We start from the raw sequence: 13,661 nt of genomic DNA on the forward strand, positions 1-13,661 counted from the left end.
TTTTGTTTGCACTTTGGCTGTTGATCGTAAAAACATCATTCCGCTTTAAATGACCATGTGATCTTGTTTTGTCATACAAAAAATATAATTAAAAATGTTTGTATTCTCCTTATAACTATTTGATAATATTAAACAATTCATTTGATTTAAAGACCACTTAACCACCCATGTGCCAAAATAATCAACAATTGTCGTACAAATAGCATTCATGATAGAGTCAATTTATTTGATTCATATAGATGACTAAACACGATTTTCAAATCAAACAAATTACTCTGAAGATGATGGATAAATACAATAAACAAATCGAATTACGACGTTTAAATACTGAAATAGTGTCACATCACGATGGAAGGAATAATGACTCCTTATAAGTACAGAGCCTAAGTATTATCCTTTACAATGCATACATTTGGCTGTAAGCAAATTTGTATACAACTTCACCACAAAAAAATCAAATAAATTAAGTACACAAAGCGAACTAATTCTTCATTTTAAATCATTACCATACAAATAAAATCCAAGCAAAAAATTATAAAAGAAAACAAAAACAAAAACTAGAGATAATAAATTAGATTACAAAGCCCCAACCAACTCTAGTCTGCTGAGAGTTGGCCTTACGATTTATGTGCCTATAAATTAACAATTTCGTAAAACCACCAAATCATCAACAAATTCAAAGGAAAATGGTGTAACAGAAGGTCAACTGCAGTCTGCAGTGATTTTTAAACCCACCTCCTTATCATTTCTTAGCAAGTAATTAAAGATTTGTACTTCTATCAATCCAGATACGCTCCTGATTTCGCTAACCAAACCTGTCGTGCAAAAACAGCAATGATTTTGGATTTAAGCATGATAAACAAATAGAACCCAGATTTACAAGCAATGTCAACGAAATAAACAACTATGTATCATCTAAGACAAAATGGTCAACACACGAAAAGTTTGGTATGCTTAGATGACTCTTTTAAGTATACTAAATTCAGGGTAAAGAATGTCAGTTTCCATATTTATAATGTAGTTTCGACAAGCCTAGAAGGATGAAAGGGAGAAACGAAAACTAGCGAATGAGGATGCTCACCCACATATGTAACGACATCAGCACGGAGAAACAATAACTGCTGATAGCTGATCTCTATTAAAACCGAGTCATTTGCTGCATCATTTGAGAACCAGTTGATTGTGAAACCAACTGTTCTGCACCAAGAGATGGTTTTATTAAGTGGTTTGTGCCAACTGAATTGCCAAATCCTCTGATCATCTCTTTAGGCGTATTGGGATTTGTGTCCAGGTTTGATGATTCCATCAGCGCCCGAATCTAACCAAATGGTTGGTTGTAGACCAACTTTCAGTTGTTCGTTAAGAAAATGAATATTAAAAGTAAGAACATATACACAGAAAATTCAAACTTACCACATCCAAACGCTTCTTATGGAGATCACTCGACAACTGTATGTTTTAAAAGCAAGGTATTCCAATAAATCTCTTGGATTGAAAAATTGGTAACAAATTATAGTAATACTAAAGAATTGCACTAAAAAGGGACCACCATGCATTCTACTTTTGTGTCTTCAACAGTTGATTATGAATTCAACCAAACATACAAAACATATTCAACTCAAAAGAAGTACTTATCCAACTTCAAATTGTCCTCCAAAATAGATATGCTAAAAGATGTTAGATGCACCGTAATGTTCATCCTAAGACGTTGAAGATACTTACAGATTTGTTTTGGTACTTCCTCTCCTCACTTGAAAAACCAGGAATTGTCAAATGCCAATTTTTCTCTGCAAAATTAGTTCAAGCATTAAATTCCCAATGCTACACTTGCACCAACTATGATTCATATAGAGGACCAAGTGAGTCAAGGTTTTTGTGATAATGGATTTTATATTAATATAATATAAACTTAGATGCTACTATAGCTTCCATGCTATTATTATACATATCTCCACAAATCTCATATTCATCGCATGAGCCAAACATTGACCTCAATGAACTCCAAAACTCATAAACACACAAAAAAATATATTCATCCATAAATGAGCCTTATTTATTTTTTTTTTTTTCCCTTTCTAATAATAATAAATAAATAAATTGATACCAACTTGGAAAAAACAACCTGAGAAGTTATTAATCAAGGAAAAAATAACAATGAAAGACGAGCACAAAGAAGTGCAGCACAGGGGCAACCAGAAACCTTAATTCATTATTTTTGTAGATAAGTAGTTAAGTACATTGGTCTGTGCTATACAGGAACCAGTAGAGAGAATGAACACAGATTTGTTAATGATGAGACAGATAAGTTAAATTCGCTGATTATTTAGTATGTGTATTCAGAAACCTCTCGTTTGCATCCCATATCAACTCAAATAAGATTTTTCTCTTAAGTATCAAATTAGGAGACCAGTACATTTATTATGCAACTTAATGGCATAGAAATTTCCCAATAATCACAAGAAATATGGAGATGAGTTGTGGTACAGAACAAACCTAGGTGTAGCAACACATCCTTGGACTCTAAAGTTGAAGATTTTCTATGCTTTGCCAAATTGCATGCATATGTTGTCACCTGCAAATAGGCATAGGATAAACACTTAATGTCCATTTGTGCCATATAAAGCTTCATTTTATTTGGTCAGACATGCCAGAGAAAGCTTGACATGCAGAATGTGAAGTATCTATCAGCAGTACAAAATTAATTTGGGCCTATTTTGAGGCATGTCCACGTGTGTCTATTTATATGGACCCAATCTAACAAGAGGACTTGTATATCAACTGTTTAATTAAATGTGACCAATTGATATGTTTATCAGTCATCTAAAGTTGTTCTACAGATATGCAAAGTCCTTAAGTTAGATCTGCAATTGAACGTCATTATATACACATATGGTACAAAAGTTTGCATGTCAAGCCTCACAGAATCAATGAAGTCATCAGCAATCTCCAAGAGAAGATCTTCAACTTCTGGATCCAGCCTTCCTTGAGAATCAACCTGAGCAGGAGAAAAAAGTTCTCACAATGACAAATTTATTTCTAGAGCACACACAACCCCCCTCCCAACACACAAACCAAAAAAAAGAAATAGCAGTTTAAATAAGGAATACCTGAGAGACTACATCTTGTATCTTTCTCTTCCCCAGAAGTTGGTTAGTTGCTTCTGTTCCTTGGCTTGAACTCCCTCCAGGTGTAGTTGTACCAGATGCAGTAGCATCAGGCTGTGATCCTGTTAAACTAAGAGATTTCTGGCCTGCGGGTACAGCCATCCTTGGCGAGTTCTGCTGCTGCTGTTGCTGCTGCGATTGTTGCTGCAGTGGCTGCTGTATTTGCTGCTGCTGAAGTTGCTGTTGATGCTGCTGCTGCTGCAGCTGTGGATGTCCCATTTGTTGCTGCTGCTGCTGCTGTACAAGCTGGTTTAACTGTTGTGGGGTCAAGGGCATGGACTTTTGCAACTGATTAGAAGCCAGTTGTTGCTGAAGGAGAACCTGCTGCCTATGTTGAATACGGAACGAAGGTGAGCCAGGGGCGGGAATTGCTGGCATTTGCTTCAACCACTGTTGTGAGAAAGAATTCTGCATCATTGCTGGCTGTCCATTCTGAGACACCGCAGATAGCTGAGGGTTCATAAATGCAAGTGAAGACGTTCTTGGCAAGCTCTGAACCTGTACTTTGTAAAGTCAGATCAAAATGTCGCAACCATAAATTGATATATCCATCAAAGACTTGCTATAGAGTAACAGCATTGCCAAAGATTGTTAAAGTGTATAAATACATCTCTATCATTCCTGCTGAGCAAAATGCCAACACTGTACCACCAACATTAATATGCCTACAATTCTACAAAAATACCCATCAAGGGGAAGTGGGTCATTACAGTAACAAGTGTACCAGTAGTTTAGAAAAGAATCATCGATTCCATTCAATAAAAATTGGAAAATGATCTTACATGCTATTACAAATGATAAGCCTAATGTTAGATGCTACAAACAAATGACAACCACCACCAAAATAGAAAACGAAAAAGAAAAACATATTTTCTGGGCAGAGGAATTGAGGACACTATAGGATACCAGCAGAGCAATTGATGCTTTGAAAGGCTTCTTTGCAACTAAAATTCATGTAGCTTGAATAAAGTGTTTCATTCTCATTGGTCTCCAAGTACCAAAATGAATAGTTGACATAATTGCTTCCCCTGTTCCACATGATTCAATATAACTACTTTATAAGATTTCAGGAGTCAATAAAATGTCCTCAGAATGAAAGCAGCTAGCGCAAAACCACCACGCAACTTACTCAAAAGCGATATCCTAGATGCAAAGATCAAGCAGAGGTTTTGGCGATTTGTTTTAAGTTGGGTACGAAAAGCATGAATGACATCATAGTTAGGTATCCTGATTCATTTGTTACGTGCAGATCTTAATTAAGGTTTGAAATCTCAATCAAACCAAGCAAAAGGTAGAACAATTTTAAATCATAATACAATTAACATTGTTTGGCCAGTGGGTTCTGTCTTTGAACGGAGGAAAATTCACTAAGAAAACATGAAGGTCTGAATAATGGCCGTGCCACTCTTAAAATCAAAACTTTCTTAGAACCAGAAAGTGGAATTCCACAGTTTGAAACTTTGAATTTCCCTCCCAAACCTAAGAATAAATGACCTTCAATTATTACTTCGAACAGGTCAGACTACAAATATAGAGCCAAAAGAAAGTCAGCCTTGCTGTATGAGCCCTTATTGCAGGGTTCAAAACCAACACATAAGTTTAATAGAATATGAGAAACTCAAGCTGTAGAAAAACTCATTATACACCATAGCATGATCAGCAAGAATGAGTACTTCACACACCCGACATTGTATAACAATTTGCATACACAAAGAAACTCAAAACAAGACAAACAAAGCAGTTGGTAGGATAAATTAGAAGACGCCTAAGTTAACAGATCAGGCAAGAGGAAAGTATGCAATTATACCTGTGCAGAGGTGAGTGAATTTTGTTGGGCCAATTGTTGCCTAAGTTGGCCCTGCCCCTGATTCATTCTCTGTTGAGCAAAAGAAGCAATGGCCCCATTAGCTCTTAGTTGAGAGCTCAAATTGATGGATCCCATCATCCCCATTGCTTGGGTTCCTTGTAAAGATTGCCCAGCAGAATTACCTTGATGAAATTGGGAACCTTGGACCAGACCGCCTTTTTGTCTCGGCTGCAGAAAGTTTACTAATTTTGTTAAACAAGAAACATTTCCATTTTCAAGAAAGCATTAAGTGCACTGGTGTGCTAACTTAACAGTGTTTAATATATTATGCAACAATCCAACAGCCTTCACTGATGCACTAATATTCAATTCGGAATTCAAAGGGAAACAGGTGTACCATATTACAATTAACATTGTTTGCATTTGATTTGTAATACTAATGACAATGTACTTTACTATGTAGTATATGATTAACTTGGTCTTAGGAAGTGTAGCATAACTATATCGAATAATTTTGCCCACACTGAAGCAACCGACTATGACGATATAACATTTGCAAAAAACACTACCAAGAAACTTCTGTTGCTACTAAACACAACTTATTTATATTCCACTTCCCATACCAAGTACTACGAAAATGCACATTAATTACGCCACATTTCACCTGCCACAATCAAAAGATAACAGAAAATTTCATGAGGGTAATAAAACTCATACCGAGCCCAACAACTGCGGCTGCAGATTGAATTGCGTAGCTGCAACAGCAGCAGTGCCTGACAACATGGGCAGGTGGCCACTCTGCCCAATCAAGCCTGATCGCGACAAATTTCCACCGCCAATTTGCTGCGTCTGCTGTGTCGGGTTTTGCTGTTGCTGCTGCTGATTCTGCTGTTGAATACCACCAGAGCCACCAAAATTCACCTGCCCATACAAGCCCCCTTGCTGCCTCATCATACCAAAATGCTGCTGCTGCTGCGGGTTCTGACTCAGCTGCTGAAGCTGGTTCATTCGGGACATCGACGGCGACCTCTGCATACTCTGCTGGAGCTGGTAATTCGACATGGAACTCACATTGTTCTGGGATTGTTGCACCAATGACTGAGATTGCTGTTGCAGCTGTAGCTGCTGCTGCTGCTGCTGGGTAGATTTCTGCGCGTAATCCAATCCAACGGTGGGTGAAATGTGCTGGGTTTGAGGAAGAGAGATGTTGGGCATGGGAGGGAGAGGTGGGGATGCGAGTTGAGGAGATTGGGAGACAGTTGAAGGGGATGGGATTGCTTGATTTGCAGAAGGGTTTGCTGGGTTTTGTGTGATCATAATGTTTGAGGCTGATGCTGCTGGGTCAATGCTGGGTTGGAGGGGGTTTGGGGACGACGATGGGCCGTTTTCCGCCATGTTTCCGAATTCGTTTGCTTTTCTGAGGAATTGGGTTTCTGGGTTTTGATCTTCGTGACGACCAAGACGTTAATTCATGGCGGATTTTTTGGTTTCTGAAATTCGGGAACTTGAAGTTTCAGAAGAGCGAAGCGAGAGAGGGGGCTTGAAGAAGGACAGAGAGAGAGAGGGAAGAGGAGGAGAGATCGAATCTGGTGCGTACACATCAGCAGAGGGACACCAATTGGTGGGTCAACAAATCCTCTGCCTTCCGGGGAAAACAAATCATGGTAGATGGAAAATCTGGACCGTTTATCATCTCTAATTGTAAAAGAGTACATGGATACCCATTAAGACACATTTAGTTTGATTTTACTTTACACAATCATCACTACTCTCAATCTTATCTCTATATTATAGTAATATCAAATTAAACGCGTCTTAAAGGGCACCACTTACAACCCAGTGGATGAATTTGCCACCTCTAGTTGTTTGTTGTTTGTACCATACTTGACCAATCCCGAAACTACCAAGCACCGGTTAACTTCATACCTTCAAGGACCCACTAAAGGGTTCATGCTGAGACACCCATGCTGAAGCACAAGAGTTTCCCTCCACCCAGGAGGTCAATCACAATACGACACGTGTCAAAGTCAGAATAAAGCTCCAAGAGTCCCACATCGACCGCAGAAGAAAGCTGAAGACTCTCCTCAACTATAAAATAAGACCATTCTCCTACAATTAATGGGGAATGTCTTTATTGTACTTAAACTAGTCATTAGAATCTACTAATGATGATTATGCTTGAACCTATATACTTGTGTAAACCCTTCACTATTAATGAGAACTCCTCTACTTCGTGGACATAGCCAAACTTAGAGTGAACCACATACATCTTGTGTTTGCTTTCCTATCTCTATCCCTTTACATATTATCCTAACTAGGTGACCAGAACAACCGAGCGAAGGTCAAAACTTGACACTTTACGTTGTTCCAAAGTCTCGCTGATTTTGTGCATCAACATTAAGCGTCGTCTATGGGAGCAACATTTATTCCTACTCTCACCAGCTTTGTCAAGCAAGTTTCCATTGTTTGTGCACTCTTTTTTTATCAGGCATCTCTCTCAAATATGGAGAACGAAGGAAGCCACAGCATGCAGAACAACAACCTCTCCCCCAAGTGTTTAATGTCAGGCAGCAAAAGAAGGAAAGAAAGAAGTTTACTCTTCAAGCTAAAGTTGAAGAGCTTGAAGCTCAAAACAACAAAATAATGATCAAGAATGAGATCCTCAAATAACAATATAAGAAGTTCTTCGAGATGCTCCATGAAGCTAGACAAACTCAGACTCATGAGCCCTTCACCCCCGTGACTATAAATCACCACATGGCCACCCTACAACGCAAAGGTTCACATGTCTTCAACATGGGCGTTCTTAATGAGGAACAACCTTATCACCAAGATATTAATCAACACGAGACTTCTCTCAACCCAGCTGTTTCAAATCAAAGCAAAAGAAGCGGAAGAAGACATCTTTTTGCAAAAGGAATTGAAGGGTTAAGAGTTGTTTACCGTCATTGTCGAGACTTCTTGAGGTAATGCCGACAAAAACATATCTACATAGGCTCAAGAATCAATGACCAAAGGATCATCGAATAACTTGTTCCCTTACCGCAACACAGGCCAGCCCCCAATCAAGGAAATGAACGGCAAGCCTTAGGGCAACAAAAAGGCATAGGATAAGGGACTTTCAAAGGTCACATTCTGACAACCAGTATGTTGAGTCCAAAGAAAGGCCACATGTCCTAGACTGCTCTTCCCTACTTTCAAGAAATGATGGAAACTTACAAAAGAAAGCTTCAATGGTGCCTGACTTCATTCAGGATCCCATTATCACGCAACTCCTTGAGGAAGTAAACAAGCTAAAGGCCGAGTGTCAAGGCAGAATACCTGACTAAAATCAGCCAAGGTCAAACCCTTTGATAAGGAGGATTTTCTGCACTTATCTACAAAAAGAAACGAAACAGAGGCTTGGCTTGCAATCGTTTACTTGGAGGGAATATCCATTTGAACATATCCACATCTTTGAATACACCATGGCATACTAGAGACATAGTGATGAGGAACGATGTCTCATTTTTTCCTCCAATCTCTTTGGTAGAGCTCTTAATTGGTATAGTTGTCTTCAACATGATACGGTACATTCCTTCACCGAGCTAAGGAGACTCTTTGTGGCTCAACACATCTTCCAAGTTGATCGCTTACACTCTGTTGATGAGTTATACATCATTCGTCAAAAATCAGACGAGTCATTACGTGAATATACCGGTCGCTTCAACCACAAATACTCCTGTTACGTCGAGGCAGATGACAAAATAGCATTCAGGGCCTTCACGGTAGGCATGCGCGAATGCTTCTTCAAGTACATGATCAATGCTAACACTTGGAAGACTTACTTTAAGGTGATGACGCAAGCTTACAATCATGTCTTTGCCAAGGCAAAGACATTTCAATGGACTCCTTATATGGTAAACCCTATCAACAAGTAAGGAGCGAATGTCAAGTTCTACCAAGTGAGAAGGTTTTGGCCATCCAAACACTCATTGCATCCCTTCCTGCCCCACTTAGCAACCTACCAAGTGACCAAGCTTATTTGCCACTTGGCAAAAGGAAGAATTTTTACTCTCAGCAAGCTTATTACAACAAGAGGAATAAAGGTTCCTATCAAGACAATCAGGGGTGAACGTACCTTCAACTGCTATGACCATAGGGTCAAGCATCGCTTTTTCAAAGTGAAGGACTGGGTACTGAAGAAAAGGCTATTATAGAAAGGCATACGCATTACAAATGTTTTGACCTTTAACCGTTTGCCATCCTTTGTAACACAAGTCATTCAGCAAAATATTTAATGAAGATGCAATTCAGATAACTTCGTCTAAGTCTTTTACATTCCTAACAATGTAACACTTGGTCTAACTCTGACCTGCCTCTATACTCTAACTTAGAGCTTCAGCATATGTACTTCAACACCAAGTAAGTGAAACTAAGTGGTATAACCAACACGGTTCACATATCAAAACAATGGATTCTTTCATGCATAGCAAAACATTTATAAACAACATGTATGCCATGAACATCATTCATGTCATCTCACTCATGTCGATCAACATAAACTTCATACACTTCAAAACATTCATACATAAGCTAACTGAGCTATGAAAATGTGTCAACATACATTTTTTCCTTTCAGCACGTGCTACAATGTACCTCGGGAACGCACCGTTCTTTCCACCAACCAAGTGATGAAGACATTCATCTTTGTATCACCAACCAGGTGATGAAGAGTACAACCAGTACTCTAAGAAACAATTTTGAGTTTCAGCAACTTGTCACTCTTCTTACCAACCAGGTGATGAAGGAATTCACTTTCATATCACCAACCAGGTGATGAAGAGCACAACCAATAGTCTAATAAACAATTTTGAGTTTCGGCAATTTGCCACTTTTTTTATCAATCAAGTTATGAAGGAACTCACCTTCGTATCACCAACTAAGTGATGAAGAGCACAACCAGTACTCTAATAAACAATGTTGAGATTCAGTAACTTGTCACTCTTCTTACCAACTAGGTGATGAAGGATCACCAACCAGGTGGTAGAAGATACAGCTAGTACTTTAATAAACATTTTTGCCTCAGCAACTCATTACTCTTCTCACCAACCGAGTGATGAAAGAACTTACCTCCTTTTCACCAACTAGGGAAGAATAGTACAACTTGCACATGTGGATTCTTAGCATTCATAAGCAGTTGAAAATTTTCAAGTCAAAAAATTTCAAGCCTTACAACTTGGACAAGGCATGTACAAACTCAACAAAGCCTTCCACACTCCTCTACTTCGTGGACGTAGCCAAACTTAGGGTGAACCACGTACATCTTGTGTTTGCTTCCCTATCTCTATCCCATCCTAACCAGGTGACCGGAGCAACTGAACGAAGGTCAAACTTGACATTTTATGTTGTTTCAGAGTCTCACTGATTTTGCGTCAACATATGTCATGCATTGCACGTCTTGTCTTCTGTACACTGTAAATGAGACGACGATGAACTCGTTTCATTCAAGGTTAAAGTTTATTGTACAACGTACATTGTTGTATAGTAGAATTTTCAGAGACGCAGCTAAAGAGAAAACCAAACTCTTTTTCTCTTTTACATAATGTGGAACTCATACTATTATGCAACCATGTATAATTTTTTTAAAATTTATTATAATTAAGAGAAATTGGAGGGTTCGAGACTGTTAGAATAATTTCAGAAAGAATGGAATTTCAAACCTAGGACACATGAGTTGAAACCCAATACTGTATCCACTAGAATATTAGATCACATGCATTCATATATAATTCAATAGGACCCTCAATTCAATAGATCATTAGAGATGTTAATGACACTGAAATCATGCACTTTTATATACTTCTTATATTATTATTTTTATCCTTTTATTCATACAGTGTTCAATAATCTTCTTTATGAAATAAATAAAAAAATAAAAAATAAAAAAATAAAAATAATAAAAAGATGCATGATGATGATGATTATTTTGAAGTGTAAATAATTTGATTACAAAGGTAAAATTTGCATGTGCATGTGCACGTGCATGACATGTGTTTGTTTTACGTCATTTAGGTTTAAATGATTTTTTGATCCGCCATGTATTAAAACGCTACGACCGGGAGAAGGAACGTGGGGATCTCAGACGGTGGTTAGTGTTTGGTTTATGGAGGCTATGGAAGTGTAGGAACACTATGGTGTTTGAAAAGAAGACTGTCCATCCCCATGGATGCAATAATGATGTTACAACAACATTGGGGAGAGTTTGAGGAGATGAAAAGATGGCAGTCAATGCTGGTGGATGTGGTGAGGCACCCCACGCGTATTTCGACATCTTTTCCCACATCTTGGGAACGGCCACCTTTCCGTATCCATAAGGTTAATTGCGAAGGAGCATGGAGCAAGGAGAGAGGGAGCTTTGGATGGGTGGTAGTAAAGGATTCTGCAGGTATTTTTCAGGGGGCGGGTGGGCTTGGGAACTTTCCTTGCAATTCCAGTTTAATGTCGGAAGTGGAAGCAATAAGGGAGGCTCTTCTTGCATGTGTGGAGAAAGGTTTTTTTCGATATACAGTTGGAGTCAGATTCTAAGTGCTTTGTGGGGATGATTATTGGTGCTTTGCAACCAAAGGCTATGCTTGAAGCAGGTATCTTGTACGATATTCGGCGATTAAAACAACCAATGATGTTGGTAGAATTTATGTTTGCTTTCCGTAATTGTAATAGGATAGCGTATCTAATGGCTTCTTTTGTTTCAAAAATAGGTGGCCTTCATAGGTGGGACTTTTTTTGACCCGTAGTGGTTATTTAACATTTTGACTTTTGATGCAAACGTTTACATTCGTATTTAATCAAATTTTCTATTGTTTGACAAAAAAAAATAAAAATATTAGCTCGTCTTGCCACATAATATTCTTTTTGCGTCATCTAATCCAATAGGGATTTGCATTTTTAGATTTTACACTTTTATAAAAAGTAAGAGATATTCATTTTGAATTTTTGTTTTAAATATCGTATGAACTTATACACCAGTTTCAATTTGTCACTTTAAAATATTTTTTTTTAATAAAGACGCCATCTTGATTATCCAAACCCATGATTTATGTGAAAAAGGCTCGTATCAATAATTATGATTTTATGTATGAACAATTCCTCAATATCTTGTTCATTCGCAACAAAATATTTTCTTTGTACGGCGGTAAAAAAAAAAAAAAAAAAGGCTTTTTTGGAGAGAGATACTCTTTCACCAATCGAGTTACAAGTGTCTAACATATTCATACCCCACGATTTTCCACAAATTGGTGACGAAAGGGATAACTTGTACAAATCTTTACATTTTCCAATTCGATCCGATCCATTCGTTCGTAGAGCTATTTACTCGATCGTAGACATTTCTGGAACACTTCTAACAAAGGGATAGATAGTCAATTTTGAATATTGTCAACCTCTTTCAGATATGAATCTGTCAGACTCAGAAGGGAAGAACTTGCATCAATATCTCAATTTCAATTCAAACATGAGTTTGATTCACACTCCATGTTCTGAGAAATATTTACTATTATATGATTCCCAAATGCTGACCAACTTTCCATATAATAAAAAATAACGTTTTCTGAGGGTGCGTTGGTCTTTTCAAGGCCGAAAAGAGGTAAACGAACTTGAAACCAAACTTTAAAAAAAAAATAAAAAAAAAAGATTAAAGAAAATTGTGCTATTATTGGCACTGCAAAATCTTATGGTGCATTCCTCCGAAGTGTAATTTTCTTTGTAAGTGTAGAAACTTTAGACTGCTCGATTAAATTTTTGGAGTGTCAATAACAATTCTCAAAGAAAAAACATAAGGAAAATGGCCACTTTATTGACACCCCCTTAAGAATATAAGCTACCTATTAATATAACCCTATTTGTTAACCAAAAGATGGTGAAAAGACTATTTAGTCTTCTATCACCAAAAAAAAAAAAAATATGATGAGCAATAATGTAATTTCACAAACCAAAATATTCCTTTTTTTATTGCAATCTCACCTACATATGATTTTAGCATATACTTAATATTAAAAAATAAAAAAACAAAAATCTCTCTTCCCACGTTCTATCTCTCCGTCTCTCCTTCCCATTTTAAAAACAAAATAAAAAATGTTAACGCACACAAAATATGTAGGCATATACCTTAATACGAAATGATTGTTTAGGCGGCAGAAAATTTTATGTTTTATTGTTTAAATAGACCCTCAAAGACCAACGCGAGATAACCTATATCCCAAGAATTCCAAGTTGCACCCTTACTTTAAACAAAAAAGGAGAAAGTTAACTCCGTAGATGGCTAATCTAATAAATCTATCATTTGACATAACAAATAAAAAATCAAAAAAATAAAAACCACAAAAGATGGTTCCCCTACTTGTAAACATGAAGAACAAGTCTTTGTAAGCTGAGAGAAGAAAGGCGTACAAATTTTGGTTTTGGTTGTCATAGTTTCAAACTCCTATGCAACTATTGGAAACAAAGGAAGGTGAAACTAACTCATAACCCATCTTCTTAAGCGTAAAATCATTTTTCCTCCAATTGCTAATGCACAAGTACAAGCTTTGTTCTCTAAAACCGGTTAAGAAAAGGGTAACAGAACTGGAAACAAAATGTTCCGGTAACAGAAGCATGACAAAAGAAATACCGCTAACAAGAGCATTGCCATGAGATGCAGAAGCGCTACTTCA

General features: G+C 37.5%; 1 protein-coding gene across 1 annotated transcript; it reads right to left on the reverse strand.

Annotated features, from left to right (window-relative positions):
• Positions 1 to 472: 472 nt before the first annotated feature.
• On the reverse strand, positions 473 to 6,529 carry LOC137739628 (transcription initiation factor TFIID subunit 12b). Its single transcript, XM_068479266.1, has 9 exons — positions 5,689 to 6,529; positions 4,972 to 5,199; positions 3,108 to 3,662; positions 2,921 to 2,995; positions 2,494 to 2,572; positions 1,723 to 1,787; positions 1,414 to 1,449; positions 1,082 to 1,318; positions 473 to 815 (listed from the first exon to the last, which is right to left on the reverse strand). Exons 1-8 carry the CDS (start codon positions 6,364 to 6,366, stop codon positions 1,139 to 1,141), a joined length of 1,896 nt encoding a protein of 631 aa, XP_068335367.1. The 5' UTR covers positions 6,367 to 6,529; the 3' UTR covers positions 473 to 815; positions 1,082 to 1,138.
• Positions 6,530 to 13,661: the final 7,132 nt, after the last annotated feature.

The sequence above is a fragment of the Pyrus communis genome, chromosome 7 (assembly GCF_963583255.1).
Source record: "Pyrus communis chromosome 7, drPyrComm1.1, whole genome shotgun sequence".
Taxonomy (NCBI): Eukaryota; Viridiplantae; Streptophyta; class Magnoliopsida; order Rosales; family Rosaceae; genus Pyrus; species Pyrus communis.